This window comes from Rhamphochromis longiceps, linkage group LG19 (genome assembly GCF_057381845.1).
Source record: "Rhamphochromis longiceps isolate RC_006_pf linkage group LG19, R_longiceps_female_GT1.1, whole genome shotgun sequence".
Taxonomy (NCBI): domain Eukaryota; kingdom Metazoa; phylum Chordata; class Actinopteri; order Cichliformes; family Cichlidae; genus Rhamphochromis; species Rhamphochromis longiceps.
The window spans coordinates 12875723-12895988 of record NC_140575.1 but is presented as its reverse complement, the minus strand read 5'-3'; the positions used below and the strand labels follow the sequence as shown (position 1 = coordinate 12895988).

The 20266-nt window shown below is 47.1% G+C and overlaps 1 protein-coding gene across 1 annotated transcript in view; it reads left to right on the top strand.

The window, feature by feature from the left end:
• The window catches only part of tiam2a (TIAM Rac1 associated GEF 2a), a 60615-nt gene that overhangs the window by 31306 nt on the left and 9043 nt on the right, over positions 1–20266 (top strand). The window contains exons 9-17 of the mRNA XM_085392494.1: positions 1483–1539; positions 6554–6730; positions 7203–7307; positions 7401–7479; positions 7565–7654; positions 7738–7956; positions 9842–9936; positions 19459–19692; positions 20152–20220. Of these exons, the coding sequence (XP_085248620.1) occupies positions 1483–1539; positions 6554–6730; positions 7203–7307; positions 7401–7479; positions 7565–7654; positions 7738–7956; positions 9842–9936; positions 19459–19692; positions 20152–20220 (1125 nt within the window). The remainder of the gene's footprint in view (positions 1–1482; positions 1540–6553; positions 6731–7202; positions 7308–7400; positions 7480–7564; positions 7655–7737; positions 7957–9841; positions 9937–19458; positions 19693–20151; positions 20221–20266) is intronic.

Genomic DNA, 20266 nt, shown 5'->3' with positions numbered 1-20266 from the left:
TGAACAGTTAATGGCTGCTAAGCGCTCTGAGGGATTTTCTGAATGCTGGGGTTTCCTGGACATCTGCTATTTTCCTTAATCTTTTTCCCAGAGCGAGGGGGTCAGTGCGGCACGAGTTTTGGTTTTCTGTGATTCTCTGTGGGAAATTCAACTGTCGCTGTCACAAACATGACATCATCGGCTCCTTGGCTATTTCCGCAAGTTGGGCTGACGAGTGATACGTCTTCATACGCTCCTCAGGTTCTCCCAAACGTGCCATCTCCAAGGGTTTCTCTCCATCTACCAGTTTAAAAACACTCTCCAAGCTCCTTAATTTATTCCATCTCTTAAACTGTGCGGTTCCCTAATTTCTATCACCATTTGTTGTCCCTCTCCCCCCTCCAGCCGCCCCCATTTCTCAGAGCATAAACATCATCAGAGCTGGCGGTGCTTCTCCCACAGTCTCCATACTGACTCATGTGTGTTGACTAAGCCTAAATCCCATTTACCACTTTGATGGCACACTCCACAACCTTCCCCCAAAGTCATCCCCCCTGCTCTCCCCTTTTCTCTTCTCTCATCCGCCTTAGCGGAGCTCTGGATCATAAGGAGCTGGCCGCCAGTCGTTTGTGGGAAGTAGGCCAGAAAGGTCCGAGGATTTGTGGAAGAGTTGTTAAAGCTTTCTAAAATAAGCCGGCTTTTTTAGTGAAGCGGCACCATTTACAGCTATTTTATAAACGTCCTCATGCTGCGGAGAGACGCAGAGTCTTATTAGCAGAACAAGAGCTGGAAGTTTCTTTGTGATTGTAAAGACATTTTCTTGGTCCTGTAGACCCTCTAAGTCCGCTTGAGCTCTTTAATTTGTGAGCAAAAACAAACACCTTTGACTTCATGTCGGAGCTTTTTGGGGAGCAAAATAGTGAATTGAATTTGCCGGCTGTGCTGCTTGTCATGTCTCTGCTGCCTGCTGACAGACTGTCAGAGCACAGCCTGATAACTGCAGTCCACTTAAACGAGGACTCGAGGCACGCCCTCATAACGGATAGCTCTGTCACGGCCGTATTATAGAGTTGTTGAAATGTTCTGAGGCCGCAGGGTTAGCAACACACCTCCCAATCACAGACAGGCAGGACGGACTCGAGGAGCCAGAGAACTTTGTTGATGTGGAGACGGATAGGTGGGAGCTGGCCCTCCCCTCTGCTTTCAGACACCCCCCTTTGATCTCTCTGCTACACAGAAAACACTCAGTGTCCACACACACATTTCCTCCACTCACTCACACACTGCACATTTCCACCAATGCACCTTCAAAGGCCACAGACCCTGTTTGGAAGCAGTATCAAAGCGCTGCACTCGCCATGCGTAGTTTTTAATTAACTGCATAAAAGCACCGTGTGTGTTTAATATGTGTGTTGCTGAGATGGCTAGGTGCTAATGGCTCATGAGTCAGTCAGCGTGGTGCCCCTCTGTCTGTACTTCTTACTGTCTGTCTCTGGGTTTCAGGTCTTTGAAAGCGATGCTGGAGGCCAATCGTGCGCCCTGCCTCCCAGGAGCACCGAGGTGAGTCACCGATTTCAGTAACTTATTTTTTAAATAATCTCCTAAAAACTCCCCCGCCATCTGTCGCGGGCATCCTGTTGCACAGTTTCATCTGTACTATTATTAGTTTAAGTTGGAAGTAGCTGCAGTTGAAACGGGTCTGCTGCTACTTTAACCTCTGCCGTCTTTCGCGGCTTTGATGGTTCGCTGTGCAAAGATATTTGAACACGCTGGGCGTGCGTACATTGGGATCACAAGGCGCACGTGTCCGCCTGAGTATATTACACGTCCAGGATCAAAGCAGCGATTCCTTTCATGCTGATCTGCAGGTGTCTGCAAGACAAATGGAGAGCATATCTAACAGGAGGGATGGAGCCCTGTGAAAAACCGGCATGAACAGGGGTCCAATTCACACCATAATTGAGTTAAAGGATGGTGTCGTATGTGAATGTGTATGTGTGTGTATGGGCGAAGCGTTGGATGACTGACAAGTGTGAATTCAGGCCATCTGAGCAGCCAGACTTTAAAACGCCAGCGTTTGCTGGTTATTGAGGGCTGTAATTGTAAAATAGCAGCGCGAGCTTGAGGTCCTCACCTCGCCGGGCTCCAACTTCCACATGTTCTTCTCTTTTTAATTCCCATTTCAGTTTAAAACTCCCAACATGAATATAAATAGAATCCAAATACGCCACCTATTATAATCCCATTTCTGCATTGTTCACTTTCTATTTCATTGTTTTGTGTCTCAATTTTTTGGACTGCATGTTGTAGTTTTCAGTCAGATACAGGAGCCAGATTTTAAGCTTTTATAAGCTAGGCTAAAGTTAGCAAGCAGCTCATTTAGACCAAAACAGACCTGAAAAACGCAGCTAAACATTCGTGGTCACTGATTGGTGGCGTGGTGACAGTATCAGATTAGTGCAGCAGTAATGAGTCAGTCCATCCTCCTCCTGATGGCTCCAGCAAGCCAAAATATTTCCTGCCTGATGAAATGTGGCACTGACAGATGGGTATAATGGATAGCGTTAGACGGAGGACGAATGGTGTTATAAAGATCAGTGTTTCACAGGATGTAGTGATTCATAGCATTAGTCTGTGGTCAATGTGGCAAGTGTAAAACGGCCCTCATTAAGGGCCTAGAAAGGGACTCTGAGCAGGAAGCGTGTTGGGGAAACAACACTGGCTTTCATGCATGTTGCTGGAAGCTTCTCTGCTCTTTTCACTCAAAGTCTCTCAGGTTTGGACGTAAATGAGGAAAGCGGCTCGTCGCAGGGATCCGTTTTGTTTTTCGGGGGGATTAAGGCTTCACGGTGTGGGAAGTTAGAAAAGAGAGAGGTTTGCGCAGCCGCTTTGATTTTTGTCAACATGCACACTTCTTCATTTCCGTCTTGATGACTTTGCACCTATTGTGCTGCTTTGGACTCAAAGCCCTCGAATTACTCTAATAAGCACTCATCCTGCACTAATCCTTTCAAGTGAAGGGTGTGCGTCGCTCTTGTGCTTCCTTGTGTTGCTGTGTTTGTGCGTGTTGTGTCCTCTCTGTGTGGGTCTTTTCCATCCAGCTTTTTCTGCAGGTCACGTTTAGCTGTTGCCTTCAGTTGGTGAGATAAACATCTGTATGGGCTCGAGCTGCCACTGCTGGAGTTGCCTTGGTATGGTGTGAAGTTAAAACTCACATAGCAGAGCTTGGCTCCTTACATCCTCGGTCCAGCCTCTGCTTCCAGCAGTGGAAAACGGCACAGGGATGATTTTGTTTTGCTGTGGATTAAGACTCCTCAGCAGAGCGAGCTGATGTGTTTTGACTGCTGGAGGAAAAACTCCTTGCTACTTATTCTTATGTTACTAAAACAGCTTTGCTTTAACTTCATTTATGCATTTTCACACTCCATCCATCCTGACGCTTTATCCGTAAATAAGGTTGGTACCTTCCTCCTGGGGAAACTCCCGAAAGCTGTTTAATCAAACCAAAGCACTTCAGCTGCTGCTTTTTGGAATAAAAAGCTTTCTTGTCCTAGTTTGGGTCACTTCTGTCTGCTAAGTGGTTCTTTATAAAGATTAGGACAGAATCATGAGCCCGCCCACCCCAGCACAGATTATTTATGTTTGCACATAATAAAAGAATTATAATCTGATAAAAACAGAAATTATGATGGTGAATATTATTAGACCTCTGAAAAACTGACCTTTGATTGAGCCACAGCACAAATCATGACTGACCAATGATGTGCTTTCATTTTTTATTACACACAGTGTAAACCTCAGCAAAGATGTGAGCTGACGAAAGGAATTGTTGATGCTGAAAAATCAGGACATAAAAAGTTATCAGTGTGTTTCCAAGTTTAATGTGCAAAGTAAAATAATGTAAATATCTAAAGTAAAACTGGGATGTTTGGAACAGCTGTGTTTAAAACATTGTTGCTCTGTTTTACAGGAAGAACGAAATATAACAAACGTTCATAGCGGGGCTAATATTTCAGTCCTTATTAGCAGAAGGGCTGAAGGTTGGAACAAACATTACCAGGTAAATCAGAAGCATAAGGTTTGCTTTCCACATCAGCGTCTTCTTCACCTCGCGCTACATTTCTATGTTTCATTTTTCCTGGATGGTGCAGTCCACAAATGAATAGCAAAGAACTGACTTGGAGGCGAATATATCAGGTTGTTCTCACCTGGCTGCAGGCTGCTCCAGTGCATGCTGAAGGTCGCATCATTATCACGCTAACAGAACCACATTATCTTCAAAAAGCACAGGAGTGATTCGTACGAGCCCCTCACACCGACTGTGCCTTAAGGTGCTCGCCTGAAATATCACGAACAGCATCGAGGAAAAGGGGCGACCTCGAAAGAGTTTTGTGCTCCCCTGGTCTCATGCTCTCGCCAAACCAAGAGGAAATGTTGAGTTGTTATGTTTTTGGAATTACAGCACTTATTCTTTTCATTCTCTTTGAAATGAATTTGAAAAAGACGCTTTCACATTATTGCAACTTGACCAGAAGAGCTTAGGGCGAACGATGCAGAGCCGTGAGATGATGAAGACTCAGCTAGTCAGCTGCAGCCATGTTTCGTTTATTAGGGAGACTGAGAGGTCTGCTGGTGAAAGAGAGTAAAATGAAACGAGTCTTTGCCTTCTTCAGTTATAAGATTCGGGTTAAGAAACAGTCAGTAGTGTTATGAGTGTGGAAACTGGTGGCATTGCGCTGTAAAGGAGGGGATCGCTGGGTGGAGCTTTAAGGAAATAAGGAGTAATACGCTTTAAATAGACCTGATTGGCAATTTTCAGTCTTTTCCTATCTGTTTGAGGAACTACTGTAATATTTGTGTTACAATGTTGCTAAGTGGAACAGAGATGGTTATTCTTCTGCAGCAGCGGTCATCACTAAACGTTCGTTACTCCACTCTGTTCCATCTTTAGAAGTTCGGGTGGAGGACCGCTCGCTTCGAAATAATTTCCACACTGGAGGGGAAACGTTGAAGCCCTGGCTCGAATGACCTGGCTGAACGCAAACATAAATAGCACGCGCACACTCGCCACAGAGGGCACTTGTTGAAGTGCAGCGCGTGTCTGGCAGCGGCTCACGGAGCGTTGGCCAGGCAACCGTCGGCCCGTTAGAACGCACTCTGACCATGAATGAGTGTTCAGTGTTAGTCTGTCTCTGATCGGGACGACAGAGTTTTTGGTTTTGCAGTCACACCAGGACACAAACGGGACATTTACGCAACCATGTCGGCCTTTTTTTTTTCCATCCTCAGGTTGTGAGTGTGACCTGACATCTATAAAGCTGCAGACAGAAGTGGGCGTTGAAGCAGCACCTTGTGTTCCTTCATGCAGACGGAAACATTTTTAGGAGGAACACAGGTGGCTCTTTTTTTTTTTTTTTGGCTAATCAAAAGGACATTAAGGTGGAAATGTTTGTGTGTCTGTGTGTGTGTGTGTGTGTGTGTGTGTGTGTGTGTGTGTGTGTGTGTGTGTGTGTGTGTGTGTGTGTGTGTGTGTGTGTGTGTGTGGAGCAAACTGATGCTCTGAATCAGAGACTGTAGCTCGTCCCTTTAGGCCTTCTGTCTGGCAGGAAAAAAAGGTCTTTTTCCTCTTGAGGTGATTCACCAGGCAGCTCGACTCTGGAACGGACTGAAAAGCTCACACACATGCAGAGCAGACAGAAAGCCTCAGACAGGCACACACCACGCTTTATTTTATCATGCCATAATGCATCTGAAACTGCGCTTTATATCCCAACCTATTCACTAAAGCAATTATCCCTCTTGGTCTCATGTCTGAGTTTAACCAGCACGTTTCATATCGTCTGTGTCAGAAGTGCTGAATCACAGGCTTCTTCCACCCGCGTGTTTCACTACATTTGCTGCGACTGAGCCGTCACTCGTGATCCAGAGCTCTGATAATTGTGGTCTCGGGCTGCACCGTGGCGTCTCCCACAGCCCCGCAGCTCCACATCGCAGCTGTGGCGTTTTTCCTCCAGAGACACAGAGTCGCGACCAAAACCCCTAAATGGCCGCCTGTGAGGCCAACCCGCCCCCGCCTTAATACCCCACTCACTCTTAATCCCGCAAATAATGCAGCACATAATTACCTCCTGAAAGTTTGAGTGATTCCGATATAAATTGTCCCCCCCGCACTTCACCTCAGTCCAAATGACTCCTGTGGTTGTTTTAGAAGAAAAAGTCCGGGAGAACTGCGGCGATATCATCGGGACGTCTAGACCCAGCACTCGACGCTTGCCAATCCTGTACACGGTCATTATGATGACTATTATATGGAGCAACTGCCGTCTGTGATGTCAGATGAATTTCTGAAAGGCTAATTGTATGACATCTTTGCTCTGCCACTTGATCCACAGCCAAGCATTTAGACTAATGGACCTGTATTGATTTGTGTGTTGTTGCTCAAAGTCTCCTCTCTCTCTCCTCTCTTTGTTTACCTCCCTCTCCCCCGTATTCTCTTTCCTCTCTGCTCCATCTAACGGTCCTCACCCACCTCTCACTGCATCCTGCCTTCATGCCCCTCTCTGCACCTACACAGAGGCTGGACGTGCTGACGAGTATATACTCCATGTCGCCCCCCGAGGGCGGTCTTTGGGACAGCGTCAGCAGTGCCGCAGATGCGCTGATGTGTGTCTACATGCCAGACGGGCTGACGGTCCAAGTTCCCATCAGAAGAGACCAGGCAGCTGCTGACCTTCTCTGTGCAGCGTGCAAGGTTGAGTTTCAAAGAAATTATGCCATTTGACAAAAATCAGACGATAATATTCCTGTGACTGTTTTAGCAAAAAAACATTTGAATGTTTCATATATGCAAAGCTTCTTAGCTCCATCGAGAACAGCCTCAGTAATGGTCAGATAATCTGGCCTCAAACAGCTGTTGCAGCAGATTTGATTGCATTATGTCCCCGAGGGTTTGAAATGACACCAATTCATTACACACTTCACACAGCCCCCCCTGAATGGCTGCAGATGCATGGGCTCACACATGCAAAAACAACATGCATGCAATTTCTTAGGCGAAACATTTTTTTTGTTTACTGCAAATTTCCCATCACTACATGGAAAGTCTGAGTAATTCCCACCTCGGGCCACACAGCAGCTGTGTGGCGAAGTACTGGTGCGGAAATATGTGGGATGATTTTTGTGCGTGCCGTCTGCTAAGCATTTATAGGCTCCTGTGTAAACAGGTGAAACAGCTGGACCCGGGCGCGCACTGCCTCCGACTGCACAGGCGAGCGGGGCAGCACGTGGAGGTTCAATACGTGGCTCCCGGAGAGCTCCTCCGTGATGTGGTGAGAAGGGGAAACACGCATGATCCCACACGAACACTTCATTTATCCGCTCTTTCTATAATGTGTATCGATTTGTTTAATATTGCCCCGCAGGTCAATGATCAGTTGGAGGTGGTCCCGGCTAATGTGTTTACGCTGCACATGAGCAGGCAGAGCGGCAGCGGCGACTTCGGTGAGTCGGGCACGTTTGGGCGAATCGTGTTTGTAGTTTATGTCGTGATCCTTTATGTAATCCTCCGGTTGAATCCTCCTGGCAGGTTTTGCAGTAACAGGATACGCAGACAGCCAGAAGAACAGCAGGGTTTTTGTCAGCGAAGTGCTCCCTGATGGCCTGGCCTTCAATGAAGGTGCCGATCTAGAAATGACCAATAAGAGCGTCACGTTTGAGATCGGCGTGGCTTTTCTGAAACGAGTTTGCCCGTGTGAGCAGGTCTGCGTCCTGGCGATGAGATCCTGGTCCTGAATGGTCGGTGCGTCCCCGGTCTGGACCTGGCATTGATCCAAATGCTGTTTGCTGAACAAACTGTGCACCTGAGCCTGAGGCGGGAGGGCCCCGTGCTGCCACCTGTGACCTCTGACCATCTGGCTCCTCCCACTAAACACAGCCAGGAAGTTCGAAGTAAACACCACCGAGCCAAGTCGTCCTCAGGTGCTTTAATCAGACGCAAACGTACAGTTGAACACACACACGTTCATGTAGATGGAGTCATTATCGGACATTAGCTTTACTTACTGCAAACAGCTAACAGTAGAATAGAAAGAGACGCTGGTATTGAAACCTTATGTGACACAAATGGTGGCACAAGTTGAAGGGTGACACGTACAGTTTCACTTTCACAGTTCTGAGTATGAATGTGCAAATGTTACTTCTGCTAAAAACATTCGGTGTCATTGTGCAGAACTCAGAAACCGCAAAGTTCCAGTTTTTCTTTCCTCTTTTTCTACAGTCGCTTCTTATCTTTGTAATCCATCATCTAGGCAGCATTATTGTTGTGACATCCGAGAATCCATGCTTCTTTAGAATTTACTGTTTATTTGAACCTCAGAGTTATTAGTGGTGAGCTGTTGCTTGTTGTTACCAGTAAGCGGTGGGAGTGCTGTCACTACGTTTCCGTTTCAGTTAATAGCTCCACTTCCCCGAGTTAAACGAGTAGAAAGGGGGGGGGCTCTAGATGATGTTTCACAGCTCTGTGTGTTCTGGAGGAGAGGAAGGGCCGGGAGGGGCTTTTGACCGCAGAGGGCTCATTACTGCTGTGGATGTATAGAGTGCTGTCAGCCTGGTTTAGTCTCACGGTGCAGACGAGGTGTCAGAGCAGAGCAGGGCGTCCGTGTCAGCACAGCTGATCCCCAGCTGGAAGAGAAAAATATCCGATTGTTGTTCAGCTCTTGATTTCAAGGTAAGGAACATAATAAAGAAATAGTATGGCTGATGTTATTTTGAGTCATATGTAATAAAACTGCAGTCATTGCAAGACAAAAGAAGAAGTTGTGTAGCAAAACCTCCTTTAAGATGTGCATATCATTTTGTGTCGCTTTTATTGCATTTCATTGCACAAAAACAGTCTTGAGTGTCATCTTAATGATAATAATTCATTAGCGTTTCCTCCACTGCGGCCGTAATTGAACACAAAGGGATTAATGACTTGAAGACCTCATTACTGCAAATGGTGCCATCAAAGCGCCTGCAGTTTTCCCGCTCCGTCTCTAGAGGGCACATGATCCCAGGCAGGCTGATAAGGAGGCAGGGAGGTATGTGCCCTCAGTGGGGGAATTAACACTTGTCTGACATGAATTACAAAAGGATTTCACCATGGCGTTCCTAGAAGGAAGACGTCTGTCACCTGGCGTTCATTTAGCCTGATGCAAATGTACGAGACGAGAGAAGCGACAGCAGATGATTAGATATATTTAGAAATTGCGGCCTAGCTATCAGACATTGGCTGATGATGATTGCCGGCTTAAAAAATGCCAAGTTCGGCTCAATGGGAGGCCCAGAAGTTTTCTTTTGTTTCCCGCCAACACTTTGGCCTGCCTCCCGGTCGACAATCAGAAATCTTGCATGTGCCAGCTGCTAGAGAGCATGTCCTCCAGATCTTGAATTTTAACCAGAAGGAGGCTGAAAAATTATTTTCAAAACACTGTTTATCTGTTTGTCATGCTGTAATGATGCAAATATTATTTGCAGACATTTTTCAGGCTGGACTAGCAGCAAACTTTATCTCCAGAGTTGTTGTTTTTTTTCCCAGTCGAGCAAGGAAAGAGATAACTGAGTCTTTAATTAGGATTTCCAGGCATGTGCTTTTTTGCTTTTCTGGGTAACTGAATGCCCTTGGTGTTTTTAGTTTGGAGACATATTTAAGTTGTGTACACGACAAAGTCGCCCACAGTGGTTTCAGACCGACTCTCGTCTGCATTGTTTGTGCTTTGTGGGTTAGAAGAAGGATGCGCTTCAAGGGGCGGTATGAGCTTAAAACACCATCAAACACAAATAGACGCATGCTGACTCTCTGTCTCTCCACAATCTCTCTTTCCAGATGTTTGTACTGCAGCTGGCGGTGGCGAATCTCTGTACGTAGGACTGGAGGATGGTCGCTCCCACTGCGCACACAGGCCTGTTCAGCACAGCAAGGTAGGAGGGGCCCGAGTGCGAAAAAAAGACGTGTAAACATCCACACTCTGTGCCCGTCTTTCCTTCCAGGTCTGTGTGAGTGAAATTGTCTGTGCTGTGTTTGTGCCCACTCTCAGCAGAAGCTGCGGGGCTGTCAGAAACCAGACTGGCACCAATCCTCAGCATTTCCATAATTAGGATACTCAATCGTAGCCACCGGTATAAACACAGCTTATTACTGTCACGCAGACGGCATGCAGACTGAGAGGGGAGGCTGTGTCACACTCCCACTGCCTCCTGCACAAACACACACTCACATGTGTCTACATGCACATGAGGACAAGCACGCCTGGGGGCAAAGCCAAATCCTCTGAAGAGAACGCTTCTCCTGTCATTCACTTAACCGTGCACATGCACCATTTTATTAAGAGCTACCCTGCTTGTTACATGCAGACTTTTCCTTCTCGTCATGCATTCGTTAGCCGTAAGAGTCCTGTTTTTGTTCTAAGCACGCTACAGTTAATGCAACACTTCCTTTCAGGCCACTTTAGAGGAATATCTCATATCTGTAAATGTGCCAAACAGTTGTCCCTTCTGAGTTATGGCAGATTGTGCGCCTATTTCTGTCCTATTGGTCGCTCAATATCTACTCAGGTTTTTGATATGCAAACCAACTTTATTGAAGTCATTAAACCGCGAGCCTGTTCCGCTGGGAATTACGCTTCAGTGATGTGATAATGTAATACGGGAAGATTTGTGTGCCGGTGTTTATTGAGGGCAGTAATGAGTGTGTGTGGTCACAGCAAAAAGCCGTGTGTTAATGATGCAGCCATGGCTGGAAGCCTAAACGTATTCGTGCATGTTCACCTCCTCTTGCATCATTCGGCTAATATTTAATGCCCTTCAAAGCTGTGTATAGTCGTCGCTGCTGCGATTGCGAGTGCATGTTTGGCAAGTTGCTCATTATGTAATGCAGACTAAATGGAAAAGGGAGCAGGCATCATTGATGGCGATACAGGCGACATGTTTGTAAAAAACGTTAATCGTAGCTGCCACGTGTTTGACCCGAGGTCAGCCGGGAGGTGGACTCTTGCTGTCGTTTCCTCTCTGTTCGTCTCTTGTTGTTTGCCCGGCGACGTGAGTCAGTCCTGTTGCTGGGATCTGCACTGCACCACTGCTGCTCAGCTCCCTGCCGTTTCTGTTTTCCCAAGGAACGAATGGAAGATGGGAAGGTGTGCGGCTGTGCGCGAGAGAGGGAGGTTTATGAGTGTGTGCGTGTCCGTGTCACTCGTGCCACTGGATGTGTGCACATTGCCACGAAAAAGGAGAAAAGGGCTCCCCCTCTGCATCGGTGGGAATCAACCACTGTGAAGGAAATTAAAAAGAAATAAAATACAGGGTGAGATATCGGTGCTGGTAAATCAGATTTTTGCTGCTGCGCACAGAAGGATTTAATCAACGCGCAGCCATCAGTTTGTTCTCCAGGGCGTGCAGAAAGAAATCGAGTCACCGGGTAGAAAACCGGCCATGCATCAGCACAGAGCTGCACACGTGCATGCACACGCTGCTCGCACAGTCGATAGAGATTGATGGAAGGGAAGGACCAATTTCAAGCCTCTTGTCACACATGCGATCAGCTGCCTCAACCTGACTGATCGTTTTTGATTAATTAGTCTATTGCAGTCCAATTTGTGTGTGTGTGTGTGTGTGTGTGTGTGAGCTGAAACGCTTACCAGGCAAAGTTAACGGCTTTGTTTACCGTTGAGTTAATGATTGTTTCTATTATTTAATGAAACGTTTGGATGGTGAGCGCCTTTGCAATCGGTTTAACAGTGTTGTTGTACCATAATGAGCTGAGCCACTCAGCAGACGAAGTGAACTAAAGTGGTCTGAAAGACGTGAGCGGAGCCTCGATCGGCAGATTCTCGCACATCGTCCGTTCAGTTTCTTCTGCTTGCAGACGATTGCAGGGGGGAGGCGGAGCCTATCCCAGCTCTCGCAGGACAGGTAGTCAATCTGCCGCAGAAAACCATTGACACCTACAGTCAATAGAGAATGACCTAACCCCACTGGAGAACATCCAAACTCCACACAGAAAGGCCCCGGACTGCATGTGATGCGTCGGCGCTAACCGCCGCGCTGCTGCGCTAGAACATAAGCATCTATAGGATGCTGTGCAATCCCATTAGACAGATGGAAGGACGTGGGAAGTAATCTGGTTTCACCACATGACACCAGTCCGCATGCAAGTGATTGATTAAAATCATTTAAATTCAAGTTTCCCAAGTTTGTTCTGAGGGTTTAATCGACTTCTTTCACTTATTGGGAAAACTGCGGTTAAAATAATCAATAAGGAAACGGACCAGTCAGTGCAGCTTTGAGCTCAGGTGTATTGTATATGTGTCCTTGTATATGAACGATGACATAATAAATTCTGCGGTTTGTGTTTGATGCAATGCAAAGCAAAGCAGACAGTCATCTTTTGCATTAAACCAAAGGTTAAACAGCGGACAGACATATTAAGCTTCTTTGCATTTGTCCAGACGAGACATTTCACTAAGAGCATTTGAATGGACTTATGAAGAGCGCTATGACTGGAGCCATGCTCTGTCTGGATGTCAGTGCAGCGAGATTTGGCTTGATTCAGGCAGTGATGTTATTAAGTTGAGTAATAAGCAGGCTCGCACCGTTTGTTCACATCTTTACTCTTCAGCTCTCTGGACTCTGGCACCTGTCTGCGGGCTGGACGAGTCTGAGGTGTTTTAATATGTTTTAAAAGCTTGTGAGGAGGATGTTTCAGTTCTCCCCTCTTATCATGGATCCCAAACTTCAAAACGTTGGCACATGCCTGCAGATGTGAGGTTGTATCTTCTTCTTCACAGATGATTTTGTTTTCCTTGAAGCTACCGTCACCCCCCTCTAAACTTGAGCAGACGTGTGTGTGAGGGGTGGGTAGGTGTGGGTAATTTGTGGAAGTGCTTGTGTGTTATGACTAAGCCGCCATCTGGCCACGAGCATACTAATAATCTAGGCTTACTGCTGTCAGCACAGTTAATGCTAGCCTTCCCCTGCTCAGTCCACTCCACAGTAAGAACTTCCAGACGTGGAGATAAAAACTGAGTGACGGAGGAAGCAACGGGGATCCCGATGCACAATGACCCAGCATGGCCATGGCATTAGCAGAAAAGGATGAGGATCCCCGGCCATGCCTTTGCCTCACCATCTTATTTGAGCTGCTTCAGAGGGGTCGGTCGCTGGTTCAGGCCTTGGGCGCAGTCGCAGCCATGTGCTGCTGCTGGTTCTGGCCGTTTGGCTGCAAAGCTGAGGAAAAATCCCCGTTCTTAGGATCTGCGCTTCTCAGGCTGGGACGGCTCCTGAAAGACAAGCTGTCCTGCGTGGTCCAGGACCTGACCGCCTGCTTGTCCTGCCAGAGAGACTCCAAGGAAGGCAAACAGCCGGTAACTGTGGGCGGATGGGCTCGTGGTTTTCTGTGTGGGGCTGGGATGGCTGATAGTACAGACTCTTCACACTTTAAGCTGCAAAGTTTCACACAACCAGCCCACATCCCTCTGTGTGCAGTAAAAATAATCTAACAAATGCAAGCATGGAGTAGTTTTACTGTCAGAGGCTCTTAGCAGTAATGAAACAACGTGTGCTTGCAGCTCTGTTTTAGGCTCGTGGTGACGGCAGGTGGAAGAAGGTAAAGAGTCATAGTGTTGGGATACACTGGGATAGTGTCTTCCCAGCGTTAATGCTATGTTGGGAGTGTACTTGCAGTGTTACTTGTTGATAAGTAGTTGCTGTCTTTGTTGCTGTATCGTGGATCCTTTGCTTCTGATTCACACAGAGTCTTTTCTGGGTCGGATGCGGTCTAGAGAACGACGTTTGCCATTACTGTGAATTATTTGTCATCGAGAGGTGTTTAACATCAGCAACAAGCATCGCCACTTAACCTTTTATTCAGTTGTGGGCATCCCTTTGAGAGGGAACAGCATAGAGTCGTGGCATTACTTTGTCTTCTGGCTTTAATGCAGTGGAGTGCATGTGAATAGCCTCGGGGGCTGAGCAGAACGGGTGTTTTAATGTGAAGCTGGCTTCATTATTAAAACACAATCCTCTCTCAAAGTCCTCGGAGACTTGGCGGAATAATATTTGTTTAGGATGAATAATAAAAGGCGTAAATGGGCTCGAGCGGAGCGCGACGGGGCCGGCCCTCCCCGCTCGTATTTCTCTCTCCTCCCCTCTGCTCTGTTTGATTTATGAGTGCGCGTCTTCTTTTATTGAGCTTTGAAAAGAAGATGGCATGGTGGCACTATAGCCCACTAACACGGCAAATGAATCACCGGCCTGCCCACCGGCCACAGGCCTCCGCTCTTTCTTGCACGCTCTCTTTCTCGGCCTCACGGTGTCATGACAAGGCTGTTTCTTTTGAAGGATGCTTGACGCCAGCCCCGGGGACACGCCTGTTTTTCATGCCCTCCTCCTTATCTCCTCTCTCCCCGCATTTGTTTGTTTATTCCTGCAAAGATGGGGCTCCTCCGCCGGTAAAGCGCAAGGCTTCTCCTTTGATTTGAGCAACGTTTCATCTGCAAGGCAGACTGAGCTCTGTACATAATGACTCCATCGGAGCATTAAAAGGGAGATAGAGATGCTGTTTAGTGTTTATCTTGCATCCTCCCACTCTGACAGAGCTCAGCTGTGTTTTCTTTTTCTTTTGTTTTCTCCAAGTGTTTTTGCCCAGACTTGGAGAAAATAAGTGAGACTTAATTATGCAGCGGCATGCTTTACTAGCTTACTCAATATAAAAAATATTGTACGTGCATGTGGATGTGCACACGAACTGAAAACACTGTCTCTTTAAGGAGACTGAGGACGTAGACGGATGACCGCGGGGTGAGAGGAGTCCAAATTTAAACAGAACTTAATCTCGTTTGGTGCAGTTTGTAAAGTTTAGTCCCGATATGCCAAAGCCGAGGATGCTCCTGCTCAAATCTGGGCTTGGCAGGAAGACGTCTGTTATTATGCATTCACTGAGTCTGGTGCAAATATATAAGACGAGGACTGAAAGCAGGTGATTAGCTGTATCTAGAAGCTCTGCTCTAGCTGATGATGATTGCCTGCTTAAAAAAACTGGGAAGTTTGGTGTGAAGGCTTTGCAGACAAACTTGCCCAACGAGCAACAGCTGGGGGTTAAGTTGCGAAAGAGGAAGCGCCACAGCCTTGGTTTGCATCAGGCTGCGAACTGTTGTCAGATGCCGTTCCCTTTCTCCTCCACCGCTCCCCTCCCGCTGTGCGCCGCCACCATGAGTCAAAATGAGATGTTCATGTCATGTTTACTACAAAATCATCGAGGACCTGAGAACTGATTGTGATTCCACACACCTACTGGCAGAACTTGAAACGCAGGTCTGCAGTGTTAGATGCAATTTGGTGTCTTACACGTCTATACTGCATTTACACAGCATTTTACAACCAGGCAGGAAGCTGCAGTGCAAGTAGAAGTAAAAGAACAGTAGCAGGAAGCTATAGGACAATAACTAACCTTCCTAATTGTAATCCCTTACATTTATTTACCCGAGTGAGGTGAGAAAAATGGTTCCATTATAGTTTGTTGTTAAAACCATCCAGCATCTGTTTATTTCTGTCCACATGTAGTAGCCCGCGAGCGAGCGATGCATGTCATGTTTTATTCTTGTACGAGGCCATAGTTAACATTCCTGCACTGTTACCCCCACCCGCTCAGAGCCTCCCAGTTTTGAGTCAGCCATTCCTGTGTGTGTAGAGGTAACAAGCCAGAACAGTCTGCATTGTACTGTCGCTATTGAGAGACTGGACCCAGATACAGCCCCCAGCCTCTCAATTCAGCTCTCTGGAAATCACACCAGCGAGGTCACCTGGAGCCGAACAGGAGAGGAAGAAGCAGGAGGCATATCTGGAGGCAAACGGACAAAAGGAAGTAGGATGGATGGCAGTCTGTGGCGGTAGAGACATCGGAAGAGCAACGCTGATACGCGGCGACAGAGAGTAATAGCTCCTGGGGGAGAAATTCCCCCACAGGCCAAGTGGCCAGACCGTCCGCTACGGACTGATATGCAAAACAAGCAGGCAGCAAGCACTTTTTCTCTGCCTACGCTCACAGACCAGTGGCCACTCCGCCCCAGAGGCTGAGGTGCACTGAAGTCTGAGGGTTCTGACTTGGGCCTGATGGAGAGACGGGCAACGGCGAGCTAAAGAGAAACCGCAGAAGAAGAAGGAGGAGGAAAGTTGATGAGGGTATTTGACTGATCATCAGAGGGAATTAAAAAAAGAATCGAGGCAGGTCAAGTAAACTTCAGAGCTCACTCTCTCCGAGCTGTTATGCCAATGTCCAGAGGAGGCCGGCTACGCAGGAAGAGCTGCTCGCTCGCCCGCAGGACCCAACAGCAGGCCACGGCAGCATGGAGGCTGCTCTACAGACTGCTCGTCATGGTGACTCGCAGACTGGGAGAGGTAGTGGATGTTTAAACCTTAAAATATGAGCTTCAGTAGGAGATTTTAGAGCCATCAGGATTAAACATTTAAACAGATGTAGTCTGGCTTCGCTGGAGAAGGAAACTAGGTGTAGGTTGTGCTTGATTGTTGTGTTTGGGATGTTTGGATTGACAGTAAAGTGTTTTTATTTGACTTGACGTTGGAATTAAAATCTCTGGCTTTGATTTCGGGGATCTAGGAAACGGACAGCTGGCAGACGAGCGGAAATAAAAAGAAATGCAGCTGGAAATGCATCACAGACAAAATAAGAAGAATTCTTCTCCAAATTGGTTTGAGCAGAAGTCGAAACACTATCCCCGGCTGACACCTGTCAGCAAGAAAACCTGATCAGGAATTCACAGCAGCGCTGTCAGATCCGCTTGTTTTCCGTGGCGCTCCCTGGCTTTTCTCCCGCCTCTGCTGGTTCACGTCCTCAGCTCTTAATTGGTTATTTGGGCTAGCTGTCAGGCTGTGTCGGTGGGATTGTTGTGAGGCGAATGCATTTCCCGAGTCATGACTGCGTGGCGTCCACCCACCAGCTTTCCTTCTCTCATCACGCTCCGTCCGTCATTAGCGTTGATGAAAATCTTACTAAGCGACCTGTGTGAGAGCTGAAAGTGTTTTCCCCTCCTCCCCCCACCTCACCCGGCTCCTCCATCATCTCGTTTGTGTGTGTGGGTGTGTAACAAGAATCAAGTCGGCACTTGAATGGAGGTCTCTAAAGACCTGGGCAAACCTCACCTTCGGGTGCCAGAGCTGAAATAAAACACAGTTATCTGTCTGCACAAGGATGCTCTCTCCTGTCTGGAGATACTAGCGGGCTGTTTGATGAATATGTCCTGCTGATATCCTTCAACCTTTGTGTTTCCTTCAGGCAGCCCCCCCACCGTCTGCCTCCATGGTGCATTATGGAGTTCTCCCAAAGCGTGTATCAGTGAATGAAGGCTGACTGGTGCTGTGTGTGTGTGTGGCAGCAGCATCAGTGCTGGAGGTGGATTTTATGATCTTTAAAGGGATAGCCTGTGTCAACAGCTCTACTTATGTTCCAATATCCTCGTGTTTCTTTGAATCGCTTCAGATTTGAAAGCGTTTAAATGCTAAATGACACGCGCACAGTCGCATTAAATGTTTCCTGTCACCTCAAACATGCTCAATATGACATGATGCTAGCTTTAGCTAAAGAAAAATGCTATTTGTGAGCAGCATTACTGCTGCGTTGCTGTGGTTCTCACTGCAAACATTTATACAGGTATGTCTGCAGCATGAGTGCATCTTGTGTTGTGCTCTCCACTAGGAACATTAGTCCCTACATCAGAGCACAGGGAGACTTCAAGTCCCCTCATAATTATCAGCCCACATTCAAAGACCTCCAGAGTGGAGCTACAGTGGGAGGTGGATCACTTGAAAGAGGCTTAGCCCAGACATACATAAAGGGCATGGAGAGGAATTTTTCCCCCTTCCCTTTTTCTTCTCTCTTTTTCAGTCTTTGCACACGCGCACACACACACACACACACAGTCTTTGCTGGAGTATTGGAGGGCCGTCTCTGGAGTGACCATGTTATAATGAGCTAGCTGATGAGTCGCAAGCTTATTAATGGCAGACTTTATTATCTGCGGTCTCCCTGGGAATGGGCGGAGGTGGTGCTGGGGGGTTACGGGTCGTACCTCACACACACTGTGAGAAGATGCGTGACTCGGGTGAGCTCTCACACACTTCCTGGCAGCGTATCGGTTCTGTAGTGACAAAATGAAGGTTTTATCGATCCACGTCTGTTACTGCACAGTTTTGAGAGGGAGCTGCGACTGACTGCTTGCTTATGCAATATTTTAAATAGCAGCACATGCACGAGGAGGCAGAGAGTGCTGAGCAGCTGTTTTGTTTGGCGTCTTGGCTGTCCTGCCGTGCTGTGTTGCTGTGCAGCGGACTGGAACCTGCTATTACTGGCATTTATCAGCTCCTGCTGATTTTTTTGTGACTGGCCACAGATTACAATGCTACATCATGCCATTCACTTGGAATAAGGGGGTCTGGGCATCATGAGGCCATTTTTATCACAAGCATCAAAGGTAATTGATAGCAGCAAAGCTTGCTGCAATTGAAGTGTTTTGCTTGACACGCCTGTCAGGTAAGAAATTAGTAGGTAGGATTTTGATTACTTGAGCATAGTTTGCATGTATTGCAGTGCTTGCTAACTGCAACCCAAACATTGCAACAATGGTGTAAGTTGGAAACAACAGAGAGGGTTTTTTTCCCCCTTTTGCTTCTTGTTTCCGTAGAACAGAGCAGCTCCTAATAGTTCACTTTCTGACACGATTGCTCTGAAAGTCTTACCTGCCACAGGCAAAACTTCACAGCGCGCTGCCGACGGCTGATGTTAAGTTCCCCACCCCGGGCGGTACAGTCCACTAAAATGGGATGCGAGCGATCTGCTTCTGTAGAATATTTTTGTAAATGCTGTGACGCTAAGTTCTTCATGGGGTTCCACCCATCAAAGGTGTAAGCTGGAAGAAATGACTCATTTATGTGTGGAAGGTTGAGACTTCCTCTTCATCAAACACCAAATATTTCACACTAATATACGACCACTTGGGATTTCTTGCCATGTCAGACTGTCTGTAATCGACGTGACACAAAGCTGCATAACTGTCTATTATGGATTATGGAGAATAATGAAATGTGCTGTAATGCTATCTGCTGGGATATCCAGTTGCTAATTCTGTAAAGTCTTTGATGCAAAGCCAATTAGCACAGAGTACATAACTAAATCTCAGTAACACTCTTACTGTACCCAGGGGGATCGTTGACCAAGCGCAGGGTGGAGTGATCCACGTGGTTATTTTACACAGCTTTGGGGCTGCAGTCATTAGCTGTGGATGGTTAAATGAGGGATCTTTAAATGGATCCGTGAGAGTTTGTGTTCAGGCCGTGCGTGTCATCATACAGTGCAATATCTTCTTATTTTATGCAGCTGACTATAATAATCCTGCCTAACCTACATACACCACCTTCTCTCTCTGTCGCCCCCTACAGAGCGTGGACACAGTGTGCACTCTCTACCACTCCTTCCAGGAAGGGTCAGGCTCGGGCAGCGGGGGTCTGATGGATCACGGCGGGGAACCCTCGGTGAGGCAGGGAGGGGATTTGGGCTCGAGCCCTACGGGAGACGCTGCCCTGCTCAGACCTTGCCCCAAGCATATGACGGCCACAGAGAGGTTACGCAAGGTCATCCAGGAGCTGGTGGACACGGAGAAGTCCTACGTGAAGGTGAGACCAGCAAAGAATTTCTAATATTAAACTTCACATCATGATTTAGAAAGCTGTGCCCTTATTGTAAATTGGGTTTTTTTTTTATGTAAGGTTACTTTAATAGATGATGAACAAGAGATCAGGAGCATAAAACAAGCATTCAGAAGAATTTGTTAGCTGTGAGTAGTCGCTCAGCCTGTCTGGCCAGTCATTTTATAACCTTTTTTCCCCCACCTACCATTTTTCATTTAGTCTCCTCCCCCCACACGCCTCCTCTTCAGCCTGCAATTGAGGGAGAGGATTGTCTTCAAAGTGTGGCCTGATTTTAGGCATCTTCACCATGCAACTAGGGGAGGGGAAAGCCCATATATCAACTTAATGAGTACAACAGTCCCCGCAAGGAGTGGGGGAATTAGGGGCTGTGGTGGTGATCTGATAAGAGGTTCAAAGGTTAAGTGCTGACCACTTCTGTTTCAGGACCTGACCTGTTTGTTTGAGATCTACTTGAAACCTCTACAGAACGAAACCTTCCTCACACTGGATGAGGTAGGTGGAGAATTATTTATCCTCCTATCGCACTCAACTATCCTTC